The sequence below is a fragment of the Salvelinus alpinus genome, chromosome 4 (genome assembly GCF_045679555.1).
Source record: "Salvelinus alpinus chromosome 4, SLU_Salpinus.1, whole genome shotgun sequence".
Classification (NCBI taxonomy): domain Eukaryota; kingdom Metazoa; phylum Chordata; class Actinopteri; order Salmoniformes; family Salmonidae; genus Salvelinus; species Salvelinus alpinus.
The window spans coordinates 17,465,219-17,490,150 of record NC_092089.1 but is presented as its reverse complement, the minus strand read 5'-3'; the positions used below and the strand labels follow the sequence as shown (position 1 = coordinate 17,490,150).

The 24,932-nt window shown below is 48.1% G+C and overlaps 1 protein-coding gene across 1 annotated transcript in view; it reads left to right on the top strand.

Annotated features, from left to right (window-relative positions):
• The first annotated feature begins 18 nt into the window (after nucleotides 1-18).
• Nucleotides 19-24,932, top strand: part of LOC139572903 (F-actin-uncapping protein LRRC16A-like) — a 234,424-nt gene continuing 209,510 nt past the window's right edge. Inside the window, exons 1-2 of the mRNA XM_071395759.1 lie at nucleotides 19-426; nucleotides 11,522-11,619. Coding sequence (XP_071251860.1) covers nucleotides 387-426; nucleotides 11,522-11,619 — 138 coding nt within the window. The 5' untranslated portion in view covers nucleotides 19-386. The remainder of the gene's footprint in view (nucleotides 427-11,521; nucleotides 11,620-24,932) is intronic.

The following is a 24,932-nucleotide window of genomic DNA, read 5'->3' as shown; positions in this document are numbered from 1 at the left end:
GTACTACGAGGGCTCTGTGTGAGGGTGTGTGATTCTTCCGGTGACGGTTCATTCTCGCGAGGTGAGCACCAATGGTGTCATCTACTAGCGGTTAATCAGTGGATTCTCTGAGGAAATCATTTATTTTTAAATGTATGATTTTCCTATCCTGAGTTTTAGAAGCGGACAGGAAACGGAGGGATATGCGCCTAGACAAATGTGGATACATCTTACCGAAAACGCGAGGGGAGGGAAACATGTAACCGGGCGTTCGGAGCGGCACCTGACACTTCGTAGGCAGGACAATCTGTCTGTTGTATCCAACCGTTATTTTATTATTTGAAGTATTGACACACAGTATTTTCGTGTTTTCCGTTGGATATTATCGTCGACCCAAGACTGCAAAAATGAGCGAGGAAGTATCAGAGGTCCCCAAAGAACTGCTAGGTAAGAAATGGTTTGTTACAGTAGCTATGAACAGTTAGCTAGTCAAGGCTACCCGCTATTTCTTACATTGTATTGTGATCTAGGATAATCCATGGGCTTGTAATGAAGGGGGATTTTTACTGTGTGGCAAATTGTAGCTAAATTGTGTTGAGTTACTGATATTTCAGTAATAACCATCCAACAAAGAAACGCGATATTCTGTGAATTCCATTGTTAGACGATCATTTAACATTTAACCAGACTGGCTGGGTTTAGCGACATAAAATCGTATAATAGCAGAAACATCGTTTAGCTAGAGAGGCATCCCAGTGTCGTCTCAGTGAGATTGTCTTTCATCCCTTTTAAATCGTGTCTTTATCCCAGTAAATCATTCTCCCATTGTATTGGGCTACAGTATTATTAAACCCGTGAGTATTTTTCCTAACCGTTTGTAAACCTCAGGCAGAGCCGATTGTAGCTTCAGACGGTCTTTGTGTGTTTCTCTTCGGTCATCAGCTTGTAAAAAGGTAGAATGTCTGAGCTAATGTCACCTACGTGTAATATCAGCCAGGCAACTCAGCTCGTTCCAACCTCATGGTCCACGTGTGTGAGTGCAGGGACGTGTGTGTCTTCTGTTATTCGTCCCTCGCTACTACATCAGATAGAGCTGCACCTGCTTGATGTAGAGGAGTGTAACGGACAACTCGTTATACAGTAGAGCCCTACAGCATGATGTGTGTTCATTACTGATTGGAGAGCTTATTAAACACTTTGCATTAATTAGCCTTTATGCCAAACCAGAGGTATAAAGAGTTACACTGTAACTCAAATGTAATTGCCCAGCTGTGACCCTATAGGCATACAGTGTTCATAAATCTAATTGTATTTGTCACATGCGCTGAATACAACAGGTGTAGGTAGACCTTAGAGTGAAATGCTGACTGACAAGCCCTTAACCAACAATGCAGATTTAAGAAAAATAAGTGTTAAGAAAGTATTCACAAAAATAAACTGAAGTAAAAAATAAATAAACAATACAAATGAAAAGAAGCAAATAGAAAAATAAGGAATAATTAAAGAGCAATATCAGTAGGGAGGCTGGGGAGGGGTGTGTCAATGCAATTAGTCTGGTTAACCATTTGATCAGCTGTTCAGGAGTCTTATGGCTTGACGGTAGAAGCTGTTAAGAAGCCTTTTGGACCTAGACTTGGTTGCTCCGGTAACATCTAAATAATGTAGGACTACAATGTAAATAAATACTTGACTGAATTGTATTGAAAGGAAGCAGGTCAAATCCTGACTCAAGTGACTAGTTTAGTTGCATGTAAGGACACCAGATTACACCAAAACCCCGTGTAATAAGACCGTGGTTAAACACCTCTCTGTTTCACACTGATATCATAGGATTCAGCTTGGTGACTTTTACCCCCGCCGATATGACACGGAGAGTTGTGTACTTGACGTTAGACGTTTATAGATTCCAGTATCGTTAAGGTTGATCTACCAGCTCCTGATAAGCTCACACCCTGTCCTCATGATGTAATTGTGTTTGGAAGCAATACAATCAGTTGTAAAAGCAGAACAGTATTGGGCCCAGTTCTCCCATGAGAACAATAATGCATTGTGATGGTGTGACTGAGAGAATGAGGGCTGACATAACATCATGTGACATCACAGTCGACGCCAATAGAATAGAACAGGGGAGTGACGCTAGAATGAGGATCTCATTTCTTCTACGAGCTGTTGTAACACAGAGCAGCATGGAGCAGTCAGTCAGCACGGAGCAGGCAGTCAGCACAGAGGAGTCAGTCAGCACGGAGCAGTCAGTCAGCACGGAGCAGGCAGTCAGCACGGAGCAGTCAGTCAGCACGGAGCAGACAGTCAGCACGGAGCAGACAGTCAGCACGGAGCAGACAGTCAGCACGGAGCAGGCAGTCAGCACAGAGGAGTCAGTCAGCACGGAGCAGTCAGTCAGCACGGAGCAGTCAGTCAGCACGGAGCAGACAGTCAGCACGGAGCAGACAGTCAGCACGGAGCAGTCAGTCAGCACGGAGCAGTCAGTCAGCACGGAGCAGTCAGTCAGCACGGAGCAGTCAGTCAGCACGGAGCAGTCAGTCAGCACGGAGCAGTCAGTCAGCACGGAGCAGTCAGTCAGCACGGAGCAGTCAGTCAGCACGGAGCAGACAGTCAGCACGGAGCAGACAGTCAGCACGGAGCAGTCAGCACAGAGCAGTCAGTCAGCACGGAGCAGTCAGTCAGCACGGAGCAGGCAGCACGGAGCAGTCAGTCAGCACGGAGCAGTCAGTCAGCACAGAGCAGTCAGTCAGCACGGAGCAGTCAGTCAGCACGGAGCAGTCAGTCAGCACGGAGCAGTCAGTCAGCACAGAGCAGTCAGCACGGAGCAGTCAGTCAGCACGGAGCAGTCAGTCAGCACGGAGCAGTCAGTCAGCACGGAGCAGTCAGTCAGCACGGAGCAGTCAGTCAGCACGGAGCAGTCAGTCAGCACGGAGCACTCAGTCAGCACGGAACAGTCAGTCAGCACGGAACAGTCAGTCAGCACGGAGCAGGCAGTCAGCACGGAGCAGGCAGTCAGCACAGAGCAGGCAGTCAGCACGGAGCAGTCAGTCAGCACAGAGCAGTCAGTCAGCACAGAGCAGTCAGTCAGCACGGAGCAGTCAGTCAGCACGGAGCAGTCAGTCAGCACGGAGCAGTCAGTCAGCACAGAGCAGTCAGCACGGAGCAGACATTCAGCACGGAGCAGTCAGTCAGCACAGAGCAGTCAGCACGGAGCAGACAGTCAGCACGGAGCAGTCAGTCAGCACGGAGCAGTCAGTCAGCACAGAGCAGTCAGCACGGAGCAGTCAGTCAGCACGGAGCAGGCAGCACAGAGCAGTCAGTCAGCACGGAGCAGTCAGTCAGCACGGAGCAGTCAGTCAGCACAGATTAGTCAGTCAGCACGGAGCAGTCAGTCAGCACGGAGCAGTCAGTCAGCACAGAGCAGTCAGCACGGAGCAGTCAGTCAGCACAGAGCAGTCAGTCAGCACGGAGCAGTCAGTCAGCACGGAGCAGTCAGTCAGCACGGAGCAGTCAGTCAGCACGGAGCAGTCAGTCAGCACGGAGCAGTCAGTCAGCACGGAGCAGACAGTCAGCACGGAGCAGTCAGCACAGAGCAGTCAGTCAGCACGGAGCAGTCAGTCAGCACGGAGCAGGCAGCACGGAGCAGTCAGTCAGCACAGAGCAGTCAGTCAGCACGGAGCAGTCAGTCAGCACGGAGCAGTCAGTCAGCACGGAGCAGTCAGTCAGCACAGAGCAGTCAGCACGGAGCAGTCAGTCAGCACGGAGCAGTCAGTCAGCACGGAGCAGTCAGTCAGCACGGAGCAGTCAGTCAGCACGGAGCAGTCAGTCAGCACGGAGCAGTCAGTCAGCACGGAGCACTCAGTCAGCACGGAACAGTCAGTCAGCACGGAGCAGTCAGTCAGCACAGAGCAGTCAGTCAGCACGGAGCAGGCAGTCAGCACGGAGCAGTCAGTCAGCACGGAGCAGTCAGTCAGCACAGAGCAGGCAGTCAGCACGGAGCAGTCAGTCAGCACGGAGCAGTCAGTCAGCACAGAGCAGTCAGTCAGCACAGAGCAGTCAGTCAGCACGGAGCAGTCAGTCAGCACGGAGCAGTCAGTCAGCACGGAGCAGTCAGTCAGCACAGAGCAGTCAGCACGGAGCAGACAGTCAGCACGGAGCAGTCAGTCAGCACGGAGCAGTCAGTCAGCACAGAGCAGTCAGCACGGAGCAGTCAGCACGGAGCAGTCAGTCAGCACGGAGCAGGCAGCACAGAGCAGTCAGTCAGCACGGAGCAGTCAGTCAGCACAGATTAGTCAGTCAGCACGGAGCAGTCAGTCAGCACGGAGCAGTCAGTCAGCACAGAGCAGTCAGCACGGAGCAGTCAGTCAGCACAGAGCAGTCAGTCAGCACGGAGCAGTCAGTCAGCACGGAGCAGTCAGTCAGCACGGAGCAGTCAGTCAGCACGGAGCAGTCAGTCAGCACGGAGCAGTCAGTCAGCACGGAGCAGTCAGCACAGAGCGGTCAGTCAGCACAGAGCAGTCAGTCAGCACAGAGCAGTCAGTCAGCACAGAGCAGTCAGTCAGCATGGATCAGTCAGTCAGCACGGAGCAGTCAGTCAGCACGGACCAGGGGGGGTGAGAGAGAGAGAGAGAGAGAGAGAGAGAGAGACAGAGAGAGAGAGATGGAGAGAGAGAGAGACAGAGAGAGAGAGAGATGGAGAGAGAGAGAGAGAGAGAGAGAGAGAGAGAGGGCCTTCTATGCCATCAAAAGGAACATAAATTTCAACATACCAATTAGGATCTGGCTAAAAATACTTGAATCAGTCATAGAGCCCATTGCCCTTTATGGTTGTGAGGTCTGGGGTCCGCTCACCAACCAAGATTTCACAAAATGGGACAAACACCAAATTGAGACTCTGCATGCAGAATTCTGCAAAAATATCCTCCGTGTACAACGTAGAACACCAAATAATGCATGCAGAGCAGAATTAGGCCGATACCCACTAATTATCAAAATCCAGAAAAGAGCCGTTAAATTCTACAACCACCTAAAAGGAAGCGATTCCCAAACCTTCCATAATAAAGCCATCACCTACAGAGAGATGAACCTGGAGAAGAGCCCCCTAAGCAAGCTGGTCCTAGGGCTCTGTTCACAAACACAAACACACCCCACAGAGCCCCAGGACAACAGCACAATTAGACCCAACCAAATCATGAGAAAACAAAAAGATAATTACTTGACACATTGGAAAGAATTAACAAAAAAACAGAGCAAACTAGAATGCTATTTGGCCCTAAACAGAGAGTACACAGTGGCAGAATACCTGACCACTGTGACTGACCCAAACTTAAGGAAAGCTTTGACTATGTACAGACTCAGTGAGCATAGCCTTGCTATTGAGAAAGGCCGCCGTAGGCAGACATGGCTCTCAAGAGAAGACAGGCTATGTGCACACTGCCCACAAAATGAGGTGGAAACTGAGCTGCACTTCCTAACCTCCTGCCCAATGTATGACCATATTAGAGAGACATATTTCCCTCAGATTACACAGATCCACAAAGAATTTGAAAACAAATCCAATTTTGATAAACTCCCATATCTACTGGGAGAAATTCCACAGTGTGCCATCACAGCAGCAAGATTTGTGACCTGTTGCCACAAGAAAAGGGCAACCAGTGAAGAACAAACACCATTGTAAATACAACCCATATTTATGCTTATTTATTTTAACTTGTGTGCTTTAACCATTTGTACATTGTTACAACACTGTATATATATAATATAACATTTGTAATGTCTTTATTGTTTTGAAACTTCTGTATGTGTAATGTTTACTGTTAATTTGTATTGTTTATTTCACTTTTGTATAATATCTACCTCACTTGCTTTGGCAATGTTAACACATGTTTCCCATGCCAATAAAGCCCCTTGAATTGAATTGAATTGAGAGAGAGAGAGAGAGAGAGAGAGAGAGAGAGAGAGGAGAACACTGATTTGCCTGAACAACTTTCTCTTTGTCTGACGACTCCGAGCTTGTCAGCTTGTCAGCTTGTCAGCCTGTCAGCCTGTCAGCTTGTCAGCTTGTCAGCCTGTCAGCCTGTCAGCCTGTCAGCTTGTCAGCCTGTCAGTCTGTCAGCCTGTCAGCCTGTCAACTTGTCAGCTTGTCAGCCTGTCAGCCTGTCAGCTTGTCAGCCTGTCAGCCTGTCAGCTTGTCAGCTTGTCAGCTTGTCAGCCTGTCAGCCTGTCAGCTTGTCAGCCTGTCAGCCTGTCAGCTTGTCAGCTTGTCAGCCTGTAAGCCTGTCAGCTTGTCAGCCTGTCAACTTGTCAGCTTGTCAGCCTGTCAGCCTGTCTGCTTGTCAGCCTGTCAGCTTGTCAGCCTGTCAGCTTGTCAGCCTGTCAGCCTGTCAGCGTGTCAGCCTGTCAGCGTGTCAGCCTGTCAGCCTGTCGCTTGTCAGCCTGTCAGCTTGTCAGCTTGTCAGCCTGTCAGCTTGTCAGCCTGTCAGCCTGTCAGCTTGTCAGCTTGTCACAGGCCAAGCACCAGGGTGAAAGGGTCACATCTTAGGAAGTTTACAGATCATGGCTCCTAATTGATTGGTACAACAACAGACCAACACCTGTGTTCCCAGAGAGGGTTTGAGCCAGACCCAGTCACAGACCCAGACCCAGTCACAGACCCAGACCCAGTCACAGACCAGACCCAGACCAGACCCAGACCCAGTCACAGACCCAGACCCAGTCACAGACCAGACCCAGTCACAGACCAGACCCAGTCACAGACCCAGTCCCAGACCCAGTTACAGACCAGACCCAGTCACAGTGAAGTAGTTAGCTAATGTTCGAGCAGTCACACAGTCACAGCCTGAACAGTTATACCAAACTCCCCCACACAGACCAGACTCCAGAATTAGGAGTGCAGTGTGAAGAGAGGGGGTAGAGACAGAGCGAGAGCTACAGAGAGAAAGGGATAGAGAGAGAGGGAGACAGAGAGAGAGAGAGAAACAGAGAGCGAGAGACAGAGAGACAGAGAGCGAGACAAAGAGAGAGAGAGAGAGAGAGATTGAATTGAATTGAGAGAGAGAGAGAGAGAGAGAGAGAGAGAGAGAGAGAGAGAGAGAGAGAGAGAGAGAGAAACAGAGAGCGAGAGACAGAGAGACAGAGAGCGAGACAAAGAGAGAGAGTTTATTTAGCTTTTGTTTATGATCTATTTCACTTCCTTTGGCAATGTTAACATATGTTTCCCATGCCAATAAAGCCCTTGAATTGAAGAGAGAGAGAGAGAGAGAACGAGAGAATACCATTGTATCCCATATATACAGTTGAAGTCGGAAGTTTACATACACTTAGGTTGGAGTCATTAAAACTCGTTTTTCAACCACTCTACAAATTTATTGTAAACAAACTATAGTTCTGGCAAGTCGGTTAGGACATCTACTTTGTGCATGACACAAGTCATTTTTCCTTCCAACAATTGTTTACAGACAGATTATTTCACTTATAATTCAATGTATCACAATTCCAGTGGGCCAGAAGTTTACATACACTAAGTTGACTGTGCCTTTAAACAGCTTGGAAAATTCCAGAAAATTATGTCATGGCTTTAGAAGCTTCTGATAGGCTAATTGACATCATTTGAGTCAACTGGAGGTGTACCTGTGGATGTATTTCAAGGCCTACCTTCAAACTCAGTGCCTCTTTGCTTGACATCATGGGAAAATCCCAAAAAAATCAGCCAAGACCTCAGAAGAAAAAAATGTGTATACCTCCACAAGTCTGGTTCATCCTTGGGAGCAATTTCCAAATGCCTGAAGGTACCACGTTCATCTGTACAAACAATAGTACGCAAGTATAAACACCATGGGTGTCACGATCGTCATAAGGAGTGGACCAAAATGCAGCGTGGCATGTTTCCATCCTTTTTATTAGGAAGAGTAAACTCAAATAACAAAAAACAATAAAGCGAACAAACGAAACGTGAAGCTCAGAGTAGTGCTCACAGGCAACTATACCTAGACAAGATCCCACAAAGCACAATGGGGAAATGGCTGCCTAAATACGATCCCCAATCAGAGACAATGATAAACAGCTGCCTCTGATTGGGAACCATAACAGGCCAACATCGACATATAAACCCCTAGATAACCCACCCTTAATCACACCCCGACCTAACCAACATAGATAATAAACAGCTCTCTATGGTCAGGGTGGGCATCTACCGTCGGGGGCGGCTCCGGTGCAGGGCGAAGTACCCACTCCGCTCGTGGATATGTCATCGGGGGAACCGGACCGTGGGTTGTCGCCGGAGGAGCCGGACCGTGGATCGTCGCCGGAGGAACCGGACCGTGGTTTGTCGCCGGGGACTCAGGACCGTAGATCGTTGCCGGGGACTCCGGACCGTGGATCTTCACCGGGGACTCCGGACCGTGGTTCGTCGCAGTCGGAACCGGACCGTGGTTCGTCGCCGGGGACTCCGGACCGTGGATCGTCGCCGGAGGAACCGGACCGTGGTTCGTCGCCGGGGACTCTGGACCGTAGATCGTTGCCGGGGACTCCGGACCGTAGATCGTCGCCAGAGGCTCCGGTCTGGGAACCCTCGCAGGAGGCTCTGGACTGTTTCTGGAAGCTCTGGACTGTGGACTGTCGCCGAAAGCTCTGGACTGTGGACTGTCGCCGGAAGCTCGGTGAGTGGGGCCGGCACTGGTGGTACCGGGCTGGTGACACGCACCTCAGGGCGAGTGCGGGGAGGAGGCACAGGACGTACTGGACTGTGGAGGGGCACTGGAGGCCTGATGCGTGGGACCGGTACAGGTGGCACCGGGCTGATGACACGCACCTCAGGGCGAGTGCGAGGAGGAGGCACAGGACGTACTGGACTGTGGAGGAGCACTGGAGGTCTAGAGCGTGAGCTGGCACCACCCATCCTGGCTGGATGCTCACTTTAGCCCGGCAAGTGCGGGACGCTGACACAGGACGCACTGGGCTGTGAAGGCGCACTGGAAACACAGTGCGTAGATCCGGCGCAGGATATCCTGGTCCGAGGAGGCGTACTGGAGACCAGGAGCGCTGAGCCGGCACAACCCGTCCTGGCTGGATGCTCATTTTCGCACTGCAAGTGCAGAGAGCTGGCACCGAGCGCACCGGGCTGTGAAGGCGCACTGGAGACGCCGTGCGTATCACCGCATAACATGGTGCCTGAACGGTCACACACTCCTTAAAGCGAGTGTGGGGAGTTGGCTCTGGTCTGAAACCTGGCTCCGCCAACCACCCCGTGTTCCCCCCCCCCCAAAACATTTTTGAGGCTGCCTCTCGGGCTTCCATCGTGGCCGCGAACCCCGGTGTCGTTGTTGTTCCTCCCTCGCTGCCTCCGTCTGCTCCCATGGAAGGCGATCCAGCCAGGATCTCCTCCCATGTCCAGGATCCCTTACCGTCCAAGATATCCTCCCATGTCCAGGATGTCTGCTCCTCCAGGCCACGCTGCTTGGTACGTTTGTGGTGGGATCTTCTGTCACGATCGTCATAAGGAATGGACCAAAATGCAGCGTTGCATGTTTCCATCCTTTTTATTAGGAAAAGAAAACTCAAAGCACAAAAACAATAAAGCGAACAAACGAAACGTGAAGCTCTGAGTAGTGCTCACAGGCAACTATACCTAGACAAGATCCCACGAAACACAAAGGGGAAATGGCTGCCTAAATATGATCCCCAATCAGAGACAACGATAAACAGCTGCCACTGATTGGGAACCATACCAGGCCAACATCGACATATAAACCCCTAATTGACCCACCCTAGTCACACCCCGACCTAACCAACATAGAGAATAACAAGCTCTCTATGGTCAGGGCGTGACAAATCATATATACTGTATATATATATATCTATATATATATATATAGAGAGAGAGAGAGAGAGAGAGAGAGACCGAGAGAGAGAGAGAGACCGAGAGAGAGAGAGAGACCGAGAGAGAGGGAGAGACAGAGAGAGAGAGAGACCGAGAGAGAGGGAGAGACAGAGAGAGACCGAGAGAGAGGGAGAGACAGAGAGAGACCGAGAGAGAGGGAGAGACAGAGAGAGAGAGAGAGAGAGAGACAGAGAGAGAGACAGAGAGGGAGAGACAGAGAGAGAGAGGGAGAGACAGAGACAGAGAGAGAGAGAGACCGAGAGAGAGGGAGAGACAGAGAGAGAGGGAGAGACAGAGAGAGGGAGAGACAGAGAGAGAGAGAGACAGAGAGAGAGAGAGGGAGAGACAGAGAGACAGAGAGAGAGAACAGAGAGTACACAGTGGCAGAATACCTGACCACTGTGACTGACCCAAACTTAAGGAAAGCTTTGACTATGTACAGACTCAGTGAGCATAGCCTTGCTATTGAGAAAGGCCGCCGTAGGCAGACATGGCTCTCAAGAGAAGACAGGCTATGTGCTCACTGCCCACAAAATGAGGTGGAAACTGAGCTGCACTTCCTAACCTCCTGCCCAATGTATGACCATATTAGAGAGACATATTTCCCTCAGATTACACAGATCCACAAAGAATTTGAAAACAAATCCAATTTTGATAAACTCCCATATCTACTGGGAGAAATTCCACAGTGTGCCATCACAGCAGCAAGATTTGTGACCTGTTGCCACAAGAAAAGGGCAACCAGTGAAGAACAAACACCATTGTAAATACAACCCATATTTATGCTTATTTATTTTAACTTGTGTGCTTTAACCATTTGTACATTGTTACAACACTGTATATATATAATATGACATTTGTAATGTCTTTCTTGTTTTGAAACTTCTGTATGTGTAATGTTTACTGTTAATTTGTATTGTTTATTTCACTTTTGTGTATTATCTACCTCACTTGCTTTGGCAATGTTAACACATGTTTCCCATGCCAATAAAGCCCCTTGAATTGAATTGAATTGAATTGAGAGAGAGATGACCCAGTTCCTCTATAAGCCAATTCTCCTTGCTGGATGAGCTTCCTGAGGGTGTGAAGAATCAATTTGAACAGCAGAAGCTGAAGTAAATATGACTGGTGACAAGGTTTAAATCTCAGCCAGGCAGGTGGGGGTTCAAAGCTAATAAAACATCATTATTTAGACCTTTTTAAGACATGACTATCTTCCACTGTGGTTTGTGTGAATTATGGATTTAATTAGTTTTTAAAATGTTTGGTTAAAACATTTTTTTTATGAAAGCACACTGGAAATCGTTTCCTGTTGGGAAATCAGTCCTGCTATAAAGTGCAAGCTCACTTCTATTTCATTGCGTAGCTTTGGAAAGTAGGCCTAACAATTTAATCAAATGAATACATTCATAATGTTATGTCCTGGGTGCTCAGCTGCTTATTCATGTGAACCTAACACTCCTCTCCTCTCCTCTCCTCTCCTCTCCTCCATCCTCTCGACCCCTCCCCTCTCCTCCATCCTCTCGACCCCTCCCCTCTCCTCCATCCTCTCGACCCCTCCCCTCTCCTCCATCCTCTCGACTCCTCTCCTCTCCTCTCTTCTCTCCTCTCCTCTCCTCTCCTCTCTTATCCTCTCCTCTCCTCTCTTCTCTCCTCCTGTAGAGAGTGTGAAGGATGCAGTGGGGAGGAAGATGAAACTCTCGGTGAAGAAGAGAGTCAAACTAGAGATCAAAGGAGACAAGGTGGAGAACAGAGTCTTGGTAAGTCACACAGATAACCTCTGATATGTTCTCTTCTGAATGGTCCTTTCCTTTAGCGTTCTCTCTCTCTCTCTCTGCTCTCCTCTCTCTCTCTTCCCTCTGCTCTCCTCTCTCTCTCTCTCTCTCTCTCTGCTCTCCTCTCTCTCTCTCTCTCTGCTCTCCTCTCTCTCTCTTCCCTCTGCTACCCTTCACTCATAGCCATGGCTTTGTGTTGTGGAAAGGAACATCAGTGGCCTGAGCAGTGATACAATCCTAGGAGACTTCCTTACATTCATCCCACAGCCCAGGGGGCATCTTTCACTACACTGTGAGTAATGGTCAAAGAAGTCTGACAGTAGGATTTTGTTGAGATCAATGTTGGGCTTTGTTACTCTCACACCAGTTCTGTATATGGAGCATGAGGAAAATGGGTTTTCTCCCATTAAATGTTTGTCAAGAGTGAAGTAAATCTTCAGTGCATTTAATAATTAATTTCCATGGGAACATTAAAAATGCATATTGTCATTTTCTGTGTTTAATGGGACTGAGCACTGAGGATAGTTATCTGAAATGTCCTCAGTAAATCTTTGTGGGGAAAAGACGATGGAGAGGTATTAAGGAGGGGGAATAGGTATAGGGAATAGACACTGGAGAGTTATTAAGGAGGGGGAATAGGTATAGGGAATAGACACTGGAGAGTTATTAAGGAGGGGGAATAGGTATAGGGAATAGACACTGGAGAGTTATTAAGGAGGGGGAATAGGTATAGGGAATAGACACTGGAGAGTTATTAAGGAGGGGGAATAGGTATAGGGAATAGACACTGGAGAGTTATTAAGGAGGGGGAATAGGTATAGGGAATAGACACTGGAGAGGTATTAAGGAGGGGGAATAGGTATAGGGAATAGACACTGGAGAGTTATTAAGGAGGGGGAATAGGTATAGGGAATAGACACTGGAGAGTTATTAAGGAGGGGGAATAGGTATAGGGAATAGACACTGGAGAGGTATTAAGGAGGGGGAATAGGTATAGGGAATAGACACTGGAGAGGTATTAAGGAGGGGGAATAGGTATAGGGAATAGACACTGGAGAGGTATTAAGGAGGGGGAATAGGTATAGGGAATAGACACTGGAGAGTTATTAAGGAGGGGGAATAGGTATAGGGAATAGACACTGGAGAGGTATTAAGGAGGGGGAATAGGTATAGGGAATAGACACTGGAGAGTTATTAAGGAGGGGGAATAGGTATAGGGAATAGACACTGGAGAGTTATTAAGGAGGGGGAATAGGTATAGGGAATAGACACTGGAGAGTTATTAAGGAGGGGGAATAGGTATAGGGAATAGACACTGGAGAGTTATTAAGGAGGGGGAATAGGTATAGGGAATAGACACTGGAGAGTTATTAAGGAGGGGGAATAGGTATAGGGAATAGACACTGGAGAGCTGTTAAGGAGGGGGAATAGGTATAGGGAATAGACACTGGAGAGTTATTAAGGAGGGGGAATAGGTATAGGGAATATACACTGGAGAGCTGTTAAGGAGGGGGAATAGGTATAGGGACTAGACACTGGAGAGTTATTAAGGAGGGGGAATAGGTATAGGGAATAGACACTGGAGAGGTATTAAGGAGGGGGAATAGGTATAGGGACTAGACACTGGAGAGTTATTAAGGAGGGGGAATAGGTATAGGGAATAGACACTGGAGAGTTATTAAGGAGGGGGAATAGGTATAGGGAATAGACACTGGAGAGTTATTAAGGAGGGGGCAATAGGTATGGCAACTACTGGTTTCGTTTGGCAAGCTACTGGTTTCGTTTGGCAAGCTACTGGTTTCGTTTGGCAAGCTACTGGTTTCGTTTGGCAAGCTACTGGTTTCGTTTGGCAAGCTACTGGTTTCGTTTGGCAAACTACTGGTTTTGCTACTACAGGTATAAATATGCTATGAGAGAGACATATTATGTTTCTAGAGTGACGTGCGTGTGTGTGTGTGTGCGTGCGTGTGCGTGTGCGTGTGCGTGTGTGTGTGTGTGTGTGTAGTCCTACCATCATTGATCCTACTAGATAACAGTATAGTGGTAGTGAGCTGGCTGTAGACTGCTGAGCTTGTCACTGAGCCCTGTGATTGAAGGGTAATTCCATTCCATCGGCTGCCTGAATTCTATTGTTCTAGGTTTGATGCTGCTAGTGCCAACTGACAGACAGAATCAGGGGGTTTGAGTCTCAGGGCCTGGCAGCAGGGGGGTTTGAGTCTCAGGGCCTGGCAGCAGGGGGGTTGAGTCTCAGGGCCTGGCAGCAGGGGGTTTGAGTCTCAGGGCCTGGCAGCAGGGGGGTTGAGTCTCAGGGCCGGGCAGCAGGGGGGTTGAGTCTCAGGGCCTGGCAGGAGGGGGGTTGAGTCTCAGGGCCTGGCAGGAGGGGGATTGAGTCTCAGGGCCTGGCAGCAGGGGGGTTGAGTCTCAGGGCCTGGCAGCAGGGGGGTTTGAGTCTCAGGGCCTGGCAGCAGGGGGGTTGAGTCTCAGGGCCTGGCAGCAGGGGGGTTGAGTCTCAGGGCCTGGCAGCAGGGGGGTTGAGTCTCAGGGCCTGGCAGCAGGGGGGTTGAGTCTCAGGGCCTGGCAGCAGGAGGGTTGAGTCTCAGGGCCTGGCAGCAGGGGGTTTGAGTCTCAGGGCCTGGCAGCAGGAGAGTTGAGTCTCAGGGCCTGGCAGCAGGGGGGTTGAGTCTCGGGGCCTGGCAGCAGGGGGTTGAGTCTCGGGGCCTGGCAGCAGGGGGGGTTTGAGTCTCGGGGCCTGGCAGTAGGGGGGTTGAGTCTCAGGGCCTGGCATCAGGGGGGTTTGAGTCTCAGGGCCGGGCAGCAGGGGGTTTGAGTCTCAGGGCCGGGCAGCAGGGGGGTTGAGTCTCAGGGCCTGGCAGGAGTTGGCCCTTTCTACCTCCACAGCTCAACGCTCTCGTCTAGTGACTAGTTTCCTCATGAGATTCATTCATCATCAACTACTTGTATGGTGTTTGATGGCACCGGCCCAACTAATAATTTCTTTACATTCAGCTATACTCTCAGGAAGAAAGGTGGTATGTAGAACCTGAAAGGGTTCTTCCACCGTCCCCAGACGACAGAACATTTGTCAAGCTGTGTTTTCTTTTCTTAGTGTTGTAGATGTACTGTAATACTTTGGGGAAATCCTTCATGGAGGCAGTCAGGAGGAGTTAACAACACAGACACAGACAGTATAATACTAGCTGGGACTTGTGTTGCTGGTGTGCTGATACAGAGAACAATATTATCATGTAGGAGTCCGTTACACAGTAGAAATGAACACTGGAATTTATCTGAAGTCTGTGGAATTCAATTTACTCCACGCAGACGGAAAAACAGAGAGAGAAAGAGAGAGTGGGAGGGGAGAGAGAGAGAGAGAGAGAGAGAGAGGAGAGCGAGAGACATAGGGAGAGAGAGAGAGAGAGAGAGGGAGAGCAGAAGACTGAAGGAGAGAGCGAGAGGAGAAAGAGAGAGACAGAGAGGGAGAGCTAGAGACATAGGGAGAGAGAGACAGAGAGGGAGAGCTAGAGACATAGGGAGAGAGAGAGAGAGACAGAGAGGGAGAGCGAGAGACATAGGGAGAGAGAGAGAGAGGGAGAGAGAGCATGAGAATTAAATGCTGACTTCACATTACAGCCGTTCAGCTCGGCTCACTGAACAAATAAGTGACTGTTTAAAGTATTTGTTGTTCCACTAGAGAGAACATAATTAGGGGGGAAGTGGCATAGAGAGAACGTAACAGAGGCAGACAGGCACCCAACGTCTGACCTCTTTGTTCAAGGAATTTTATTACATTTAATTAAAAAAGAGTAAAACGAAAAGCTACATTATTATGTCTCTGGGCTGGTATGACAGAGAGAGAAACAGATTGACATGTTCAATCATGTATTTTCTGTATATTTTCCATATTTATTGAATACTCATCTAGTTGTCTGTCTTCCTGGTGCGTAAATATCCCTCCGGGTATGGAAATGGTTCCCTTACCTGTGGGTGTGTGTGTGTTAGTGTGTGTAGAAGTGTCAAACCCACCTCAGGCAGGGTGTGTCAGTGTATTCAGTCAGTGTTTCCTGTTAACTCATTAGACCCTGATTACACACTCTGTCTGTCACTGCTGCGGTGAAATACAACTTGCTTTGTCACGTGTCTCTTTTTTCCAACAGTGTCTAAAAGGGCATGACAGTGCACTTGTCCTAATGGCGTGTGAGTATTATCTACTTCAGAGTTAGTGACAGACGTCTGTCAAACACACATCCTGTCAATGTCACTCCAAGCTGTCTTCAACTAGTAGGAAAGAAGCTTGAGGCAGGTCTCATAATAAGGACGTTTGGTGTGATAAATCAGGATGAAAGGATGAAGGAAGAGGGATGGCAGGATGAAGGAAGAGGGATGGAGGGATGACAGGATGAAGGAAGAGGGATGGAGGGATGACAGGATGAAGGAAGAGGGATGGAGGGATGACAGGATGAAGGAAGAGGGATGGAGGGATGGCAGGATGAAGGAAGAGGGATTGAGGGATGACAGGATGAAGGAAGAGGGATTGAGGGATGACAGGATGAAGGAAGAGGGATGGAGGGATGACAGGATGAAGGAAGAGGGATTGAGGGATGACAGGATGAAGGAGGGAGGGCTGACAGGATGAAGGAAGAGGGGTGACAGAATGAAAGAAGAGGGATGGAGGGATGACAGGATGAAGAGGGATGGGGGTATGAGAGGATGAAAGAAGAAGAGATGGAGGGATGACAGGATAAAGGAAGAGGGATTGAGGGATGACAGGATGAAGGAATATGGATGGAGGGATGAAAGGAAGAGGGATGGAGGGATGACAGGATGAAGGAAGATGGATGGAGGGATGAAAGGATTAAGGAAGAGGGATTGAGGGATGACAGGATGAAGGAAGAGGGATTGAGGGATGACAGGATGAAGGAAGAGGGATTGAGGGATGACAGGATGAAGGAGGGAGGGCTGACAGGATGAAAGAAGAGGGATGACAGGATGAAGGAAGAGGGATGGAGGGATGACAGGATGAAGGAAGAGGAGATGGGGGGATGACAGGATGAAGGAAGAGGGATTGAGGGATGACAGGATGAAGGACGAGGAGATGGAGGGATGAAAGGATGACAGGATGAAGGAAGAGGAGATGGAGGGATGAAGGCAGAGGGATGGAGGGATGACATGATGAAGGAAGAGGGATGATAACATCACTCCATCAGAAGGAAGATCCCTGAGGAGTCCGTCTGTTTCAGCATCTCTGGTTCACCTGATTCAACACTGTTTCAGCATCTCTGGTTCACCTGATTCAACACTGTTTCAGCATCTCTGGTTCACCTGATTCAACACTGTTTCAGCATCTCTGGTTCACCTGATTCAACACTGTTTCAGCATCTCTGGTTCACCTGATTCAACACTGTTTCAGCATCTCTGATTCACCTGATTCAGCTGTTTCAGCATCTCTGGTTCACCTGATTCAACACTGTTTCAGCATCTCTGGTTCACCTGATTCAACACTGTTTCAGCATCTCTGGTTCACCTGATTCAACACTGTTTCAGCATCTCTGGTTCACCTGATTCAACACTGTTTCAGCATCTCTGGTTCACCTGATTCAACACTGTTTCAGCATCTCTGGTTCACCTGTTTCAGCTGTTTCATGAATTCTTCTCATTTCCAGTTTGCACATTGGTTGGAAAGTGGAGTGGCAACGTTAATGTATACCCTTTCCTTTAACTTGTGGTCTTCAGCCTACATTATGTCTGGCTTGTGGTGGTGCATTATACATGAGACTGTCATTAGTGGTTAGGTTAGCCACAGCTCTGTAACACTGTCACAGGTGACCCTGTGCTAACTGCCGGGCAGTATCCTACATTATGTCTGGCTAGCTGGGTTAGTGGACCGTACGCTGCTGTGAGGTGTGACTGATTCTTACTGTACAACCTTTAGCAGAGAGAGAGAGCGAGAGAGAGAGAGAGAGAGAGCGAGAGAGAGAGCGAGAGAGAGAGAGCGAGAGAGAGAGAGAGACATTGGACACTTTATGGAACAAAAAGCCTTCACTATATCATCCTGGAATATCCAAGGCCTGAGGTCATCTGCCTTTGGCCTAAAGAGCAGGAACCCGGACTTCACCAAAGAAATCGGTAATGCAGACATTGTCATCCTGCAAGAAACCTGGTACAGAGGAGACGGACCCACTGGTTGCCCTCTAGGTTACAGAGAACTGGTAGTCCCATCCACCAAACTACCAGGTGTGAAACAGGGAAGGGACTCAGGGGGAATGCTAATTTGGTATAGAGCAGACCTAACTCACTCCATTAAACTAATCAAAACAGGAACATTTTACATTTGGCTAGAAATTCAAAAGGAAATTATCTTAACAGAGAAAAATGTCCTCCTGTGTGCTACCTATATCCCCCCACTAGAATCCCCATACTTTAATGAAGACAGCTTCTCCATCCTGAATGAGGAAATCAATCATTTCCAGGCCCAGGGACATGTATTAGTCTGTGGCGACCTAAATGCCAGAACTGGACAAGAACCTGACACCCTCAGCACACAGGGGGACAAACACCTACCTGGAGGTGACAGCATTCCCTCCCCCATATTCCCCCCTAGGCACAACTATGACAACATAACCAACAAAAACGGGTCACAACTCCTGCAGCTCTGTCGCACGCTGGGTATGTACATAGTCAATGGTAGGCTTCGAGGGGACTCCTATGGTAGGTTCACCTATAGCTCATCTCTTGGCAGTAGCACTGTAGACTACTTTATCACTGACCTCAACCCAGAGTCTCTCAGAGCGTTCACAGTCAGCCCACTGACACCCCTATCAGACCACAGCAAAATCACAGTCTACTTGAACAGAGCAATACTCAATCACGAGGCATCAAAGCCAAAGGAACTGAGTAACATTAAGAAATGCTATAGATGGAAGGAATGCAGTTTGGAAATCTACCAAAAAACAATTAGACAACAGCAAATTCAATCCCTTTTAGACAACTTCCTGGGTAAAACGTTCCACTGCAATAGTGAAGGTGTAAACTTGGCAGTAGAAAATCTTAACAGTATATTTGACCTCTCAGCTTCCCTATCAAACCTAAAAATCTCAAATAGAAAACCGAAGAAAATGAACAACAATGACAAATGGTTTGATGACGAATGCAAAAATCTAAGAAATAAATTGAGAAACCTGTCCAACCAAAAACATAGAGACCCGGAAAACCTGAGTCTACGCCTTCACTATGGTGAATCACTAAAACAATACAGAAATACACTACGGAAAAAGAAGGAACAGCACGTCAGAAATCAGCTCAATGTAATTGAAGAATCCATAGACTCTAACCACTTCTGGGAAAATTGGAAAACACTAAACAAACAACAACACGAAGAATTATCTATCCAAAATGGAGATGTATGGGTAAACCACTTCTCCAATCTTTTTGGCTCTATAACAAAGAATAAAGAGCAAAAACATATACATGATCAAATACAAATCCTTGAATCAACTATTAAAGACTACCAGAACCCACTGGATTCTCCAATTACCTTGAACGAGTTACAGGACAAAATAAAAACCCTCCAACCCAAAAAGGCCTGTGGTGTTGATGGTATCCTTAATGAAATGATCAAATATACAGACAACAAATTCCAATTGGCTATACTAAAACTCTTTAACATCGTCCTTAGCTCTGGCATCTTCCCCAATATTTGGAACCAAGGACTGATCACCCCAATCCACAAAAGTGGAGACAAATTTGACCCCAATAACTACCGTGGAATATGCGTCAACAGTAACCTTGGGAAAATACTCTGCATTATCATTAACAGCAGACTCGTACATTTCCTCAATGAAAACAATGTACTGAGCAAATGTCAAATTGGCTTTTTACCAAATTACCGTACAACAGACCATGTATTCACCCTACACACCCTAATTGACAACCAAACAAACCAAAACAAAGGCAAAGTCTTCTCATGCTTTGTTGATTTCAAAAAAGCCTTCGACTCAATTTGGCATGAGGGTCTGCTATACAAATTGATGGAAAGTGGTGTTGGGGGAAAAACATACGACATTATAAAATCCATGTACACAAACAACAAGTGTGCGGTTAAAATTGGCAAAAAACACACACATTTCTTCACACAGGGTCGTGGGGTGAGACAGGGATGCAGCTTAAGCCCCACCCTCTTCAACATATATATCAACGAATTGGCGAGGGCATTAGAACAGTCTGCAGCACCTGGCCTCACCCTACTAGAATCCGAAGTCAAATGTCTACTGTTTGCTGATGATCTGGTGCTTCTGTCACCAACCAAGGAGGGCCTACAGCAGCACCTAGATCTTCTGCACAGATTCTGTCAGACCTGGGCCCTGACAGTAAATCTCAGTAAGACCAAAATAATGGTGTTCCAAAAAAGGTCCAGTCGCCAGGACCACAAATTCCATCTAGACACCGTTGCCCTAGAGCACACAAAAAACTATACATACCTCGGCCTAAACCTCAGCACCACAGGTAACTTCCACAAAGCTGTGAACGATCTGAGAGACAAGGCAAGAAGGGCATTCTATGCCATCAAAAGGAACATAAATTTCAACATACCAATTAGGATCTGGCTAAAAATACTTGAATCAGTCATAGAGCCCATTGCCCTTTATGGTTGTGAGGTCTGGGGTCCGCTCACCAACCAAGATTTCACAAAATGGGACAAACACCAAATTGAGACTCTGCATGCAGAATTCTGCAAAAATATCCTCCGTGTACAACGTAGAACACCAAATAATGCATGCAGAGCAGAATTAGGCCGATACCCACTAATTATCAAAATCCAGAAAAGAGCCGTTAAATTCTACAACCACCTAAAAGGAAGCGATTCCCAAACCTTCCATAACAAAGCAATCACCTACAGAGAGATGAACCTGGAGAAGAGTCCCCTAAGCAAGCTGGTCCTGGGGCTCTGTTCACAAACACAAACACACCCCACAGAGCCCCAGGACAACAGCACAATTAGACCCAACCAAATCATGAGAAAACAAAAAGATAATTACTTGACACATTGGAAAGAATTAACAAAAAAACAGAGCAAACTAGAATGCTATTTGGCCCTAAACAGAGAGTATACAGTGGCAGAATACCTAACCACTGTGACTGACCCAAACTTAAGGAAAGCTTTGACTATGTACAGACTCAGTGAGCATAGCCTTGCTATTGAGAAAGGCCGCCGTAGGCAGACATGGCTCTCAAGAGAAGACAGGCTATGTGCTCACTGCCCACAAAATGAGGTGGAAACTGAGCTGCACTTCCTAACCTCCTGCCCAATGTATGACCATATTAGAGAGACATATTTCCCTCAGATTACACAGATCCACAAAGAATTCGAAAACAAATCCAATTTTGATAAACTCCCATATCTACTGGGTGAAATTCCACAGTGTGCCATCACAGCAGCAAGATTTGTGACCTGTTGCCACAAGAAAAGGGCAACCAGTGAAGAACAAACACCATTGTAAATACAACCCATATTTATGTTTATTTATTTTAACTTGTGTGCTTTAACCATTTGTACATTGTTACAACACTGCATATATATAATATGACATTTGTAATGTCTTTATTGTTTTGAAACGTCTGTATGTGTAATGTTTACTGTTCATTTTTATTGTTTATTTGACTTTTGTATATTATCTACCTCACTTGCTTTGGCAATGTTTACACATGTTCTCCAAGCCAATAAAGCCCGAGAGAGAGAGAGAGAGAGAGAGAGAGAGAGAGAGAGAGAGAGAGAGAGAGAGAGAGAGAGAGAGAGAGAGAGAGAGAGAGAGAGAGAGAGAGAGAGAGAGAGAGAGAGAGAGAGAGAGAGAGAGAGAGAGAGAGAGAGAGAGAGAGAGAGAGAGAGAGAGAGAGAGAGAGAGAGAGAGAGAGAGAGAGAGAGAGAGAGAGAGAGAGAGAGAGAGAGAGAGAGAGAGAGAGAGAGAGAGAGAGAGAGAGAGAGAGAGAGAGATGGGGGAGAGAGAGAGTGAGAGAGAGATCTAGTTAAAATGTCTGAAAAGCCTGTAGAATCTGGGAGTGGGGTCATCATTCATCCTGGGGTCACACTCCATAGAAGAGGTTTTAAGCCCATCATGACTGTGTAGTGAGGGGAAGTAGAGGTGGAGGAGCCAAGCCAGTCCTTTAGTCCTCTCTGCTCTGGGTGTAGTCTAGTGAACCAACCACCTGGGACACTGCTGGGACCTGCTTACTGGGGACAATTTAAAGAATACTGTCACCACCTCGCTCTACAACCAAGGTACATGAACAGAGTAGAAAACAGGATTTTAGCTTACTCAGTTCACATGCCTCCCAGCATGCAGCAGGCCCAGTCTCAGAGAACAGCCATGTGTCTCCCTGCCTCCCAGCATGCAGCAGGCCCAGTCTCAGAGAACAGTCATGTGTCTCCCTGCCTCCCAGCATGCAGCAGGCCCAGTCTCAGAGAACAGCCATGTGTCTCCCTGCCTCCCAGCATGCAGCAGGCCCAGTCTCAGAGAACAGCCATGTGTCTCCCTGCCTCCCAGCATGCAGCAGGCCCAGTCTCAGAGAACAGCCATGTGTCTCCCTGCCTCCCAGCATGCAGCAGGCCCAGTCTCAGAGAACAGCCATGTGTCTCCCTGCCTCCCAGCATGCAGCAGGCCCAGTCTCAGAGAACAGTCATGTGTTTCCCTGCCTCCCAGCATGCAGCAGGCCCAGTCTCAAAGAACAGCCATGTGTCTCCCAGCATGCAGCAGGCCCAGTCTCAGAGAACAGTCATGTGCCTCCCTGCCTCCCAGCATGCAGCAGGCCCAGTCTCAGAGAACAGTCACGTGTCTCCCTGCCTCCCAGCATGCAGCAGGCCCAGTCTCAGAGAACAGCCATGTGTCTCCCTGCCTCCCAGCATGCAGCAGGCCCAGTCTCAGAGAACAGTCATGTGTCTCCCTGCCTCCCAGCATGCAGCAGGCCCAGTCTCAGAGAACAGCCATGTGTCTCCCTGCCTCCCAGCATGCAGCAGGCCCAGTCTCAGAGAACAGCCATGTGTCTCCCTGCCTCCCAGCATGCAGCTGGTCCAGTCTCAGAGAACAGTCATGTGTCTCCCTGCCTCCCAGCATGCAGCAGGCCCAGTCTCAGAGAACAGTCATGTGTCTCCCTGCCTCCCAGCATGCAGCAGGCCCAGTCTCAGAGAACAGCCATGGACCATTGTGTTTGTTTTTGCTCTTGTGTGGTTCATGGGCATTGTTCCCTGCTGAGCAAACTTGGCTTGCCAGCTCAACTCTGACTGGGATCTGGTCCAGTGGCTTACTTCCTCTACAGCCCTGGGTAAACACACACACAGTGGGCCTGCCAGGGAGGGGATGGGAGCTGTCCAGTGACTTCCTCTACAGTCGTGGGTAAACACACACACAGTGGGCCTGTCAGGGAGGGGATGGGAGTGCAGGCAGGGTGGGAGGGGCATGGCAGGGTGGGAGGGGCATGGCAGGGTGGGAGGGGCATGGCAGAACAGTCTGTGGCAGACCTGGATTCAAAATGCTTTTGTTTTCTTTGGAATACGTTGTTCTTTTGGAATACTAGATAGGCTGGGCTTGCATCGTCTGTTGTCGTGTGTTCTCCATTAACCTATCAGGTAAAATAACAGTTAATGAAGTATCACATTGGTTCCATTGCACCAGGCCAGAAAACAACTAGTATTTGAAGCCATGTCTACTGGTCTGGTCTATGTCTGTCCTCTCCATACCTATTTTTAGCCCAGAGACCACGCTTATCACGGTCCACTAATGGTTCACTTCTGTATGAAGTCTCTGTTTGCTCTCTCGGTAGAGGAGTGGCAGAGAGTTAGCCTCAGCTAGCAGACCTCGGACCTGGGATGAGACGGGCTTTAATTTGGGTCAAATTACATAATGTTTTATCCACCATCAGCCACATTACCACGACTGGTTAAGCTGCTTTTAAAGAGAACAGACCATCATGGTGTTGACTTTATGTCCTGACCTGAAGGCCTTTTATAGCTGACCACTGACCAGACATGATGAGGTCATGTCCTGGTTTAATCAGGGGGAGGTTTACATTGAAAAGTCCAATTAATCCAATAGTATAAACTATTGGTTGCCATGGAATCCTGTATGCATTGTCATTCAGCTTTTTGGGCTTTGATGAAGTGGATAAAGTCTGGAAGGATTTTCTGGTTTTTATCTTATTCAGCATACAGTATATTGTAGGTCACTCCAGATCTGCAGTACTACTACCACTGCCCTGCTACCTACTACCACTGCCCTGCTACCACTACCACTGCTCTAATCCCATCAAGATCTGCCCTGTGGACTGTTATTTCTGTTAGGCCTACTTGTCAACACAGGGCCACATGGACTGATTAGTGGGAGTGGGAACCATTTCATGGACTGATTAGTGGGGAGTGGGAACCGTTTCATGGACTGATTAGGAGGGAGTGGGAACCATTTCATGGACTGATTAGTGGGGAGTGGGAACCATTTCATGGACTGATTAGTGGGGAGTGGGAACCATTTCATGGACTGATTAGTGGGGAGTGGGAACCGTTTCATGGACTGATTAGTGGGGAGTGGGAACCATTTCATGGACTGATTAGTGGGGAGTGGGAACCATTTCATGGACTGATTAGTGGGGAGTGGGAACCATTTCATGGACTGATTAGTGGGGAGTGGGAACCATTTCATGGACTGATTAGTGGGGAGTGGGAACCATTTCATGGACTGATTAGTGGGGAGTGGGAACCATTTCATGGACTGATTAGTGGGGAGTGGGAACCATTTCATGGACTGATTAGTGGGGAGTGGGAACCATTTCATGGACTGATTAGTGGGGAGTGGGAACCATTTCATGGACTGATTCGTGGGGAGTGGGAACCATTTCATGGACTGATTCGTGGGGAGTGGGAACCATTTCATGGACTGATTAGTGGGGAGTGGGAACCATTTCATGGACTGATTAGTGGGGAGTGGGAACCATTTCATGGACTGATTAGTGGGGAGTGGGAACCATTTCATGGACTGATTAGTGGGGAGTGGGAACCATTTCATGGACTGAATAGTGGGGGGTGGGAACCATTTCATGGACTGATTAGTGGGGAGTGGGAACTGTTTTTGGATTCTTTGTATCTACGTATATTTTCTATTTGGCCACATAAGCCTATGATGTCCACAATGATAAATGCACTAATCGTTAGCATGATGAAGACTAGCTCACATCGCTAGTTCTCTATGATGTCCACAATGATAAATGCACTAATCGTTAGCATGATGAAGACTAGCTCACATCGCTAGTTCTCTATGATG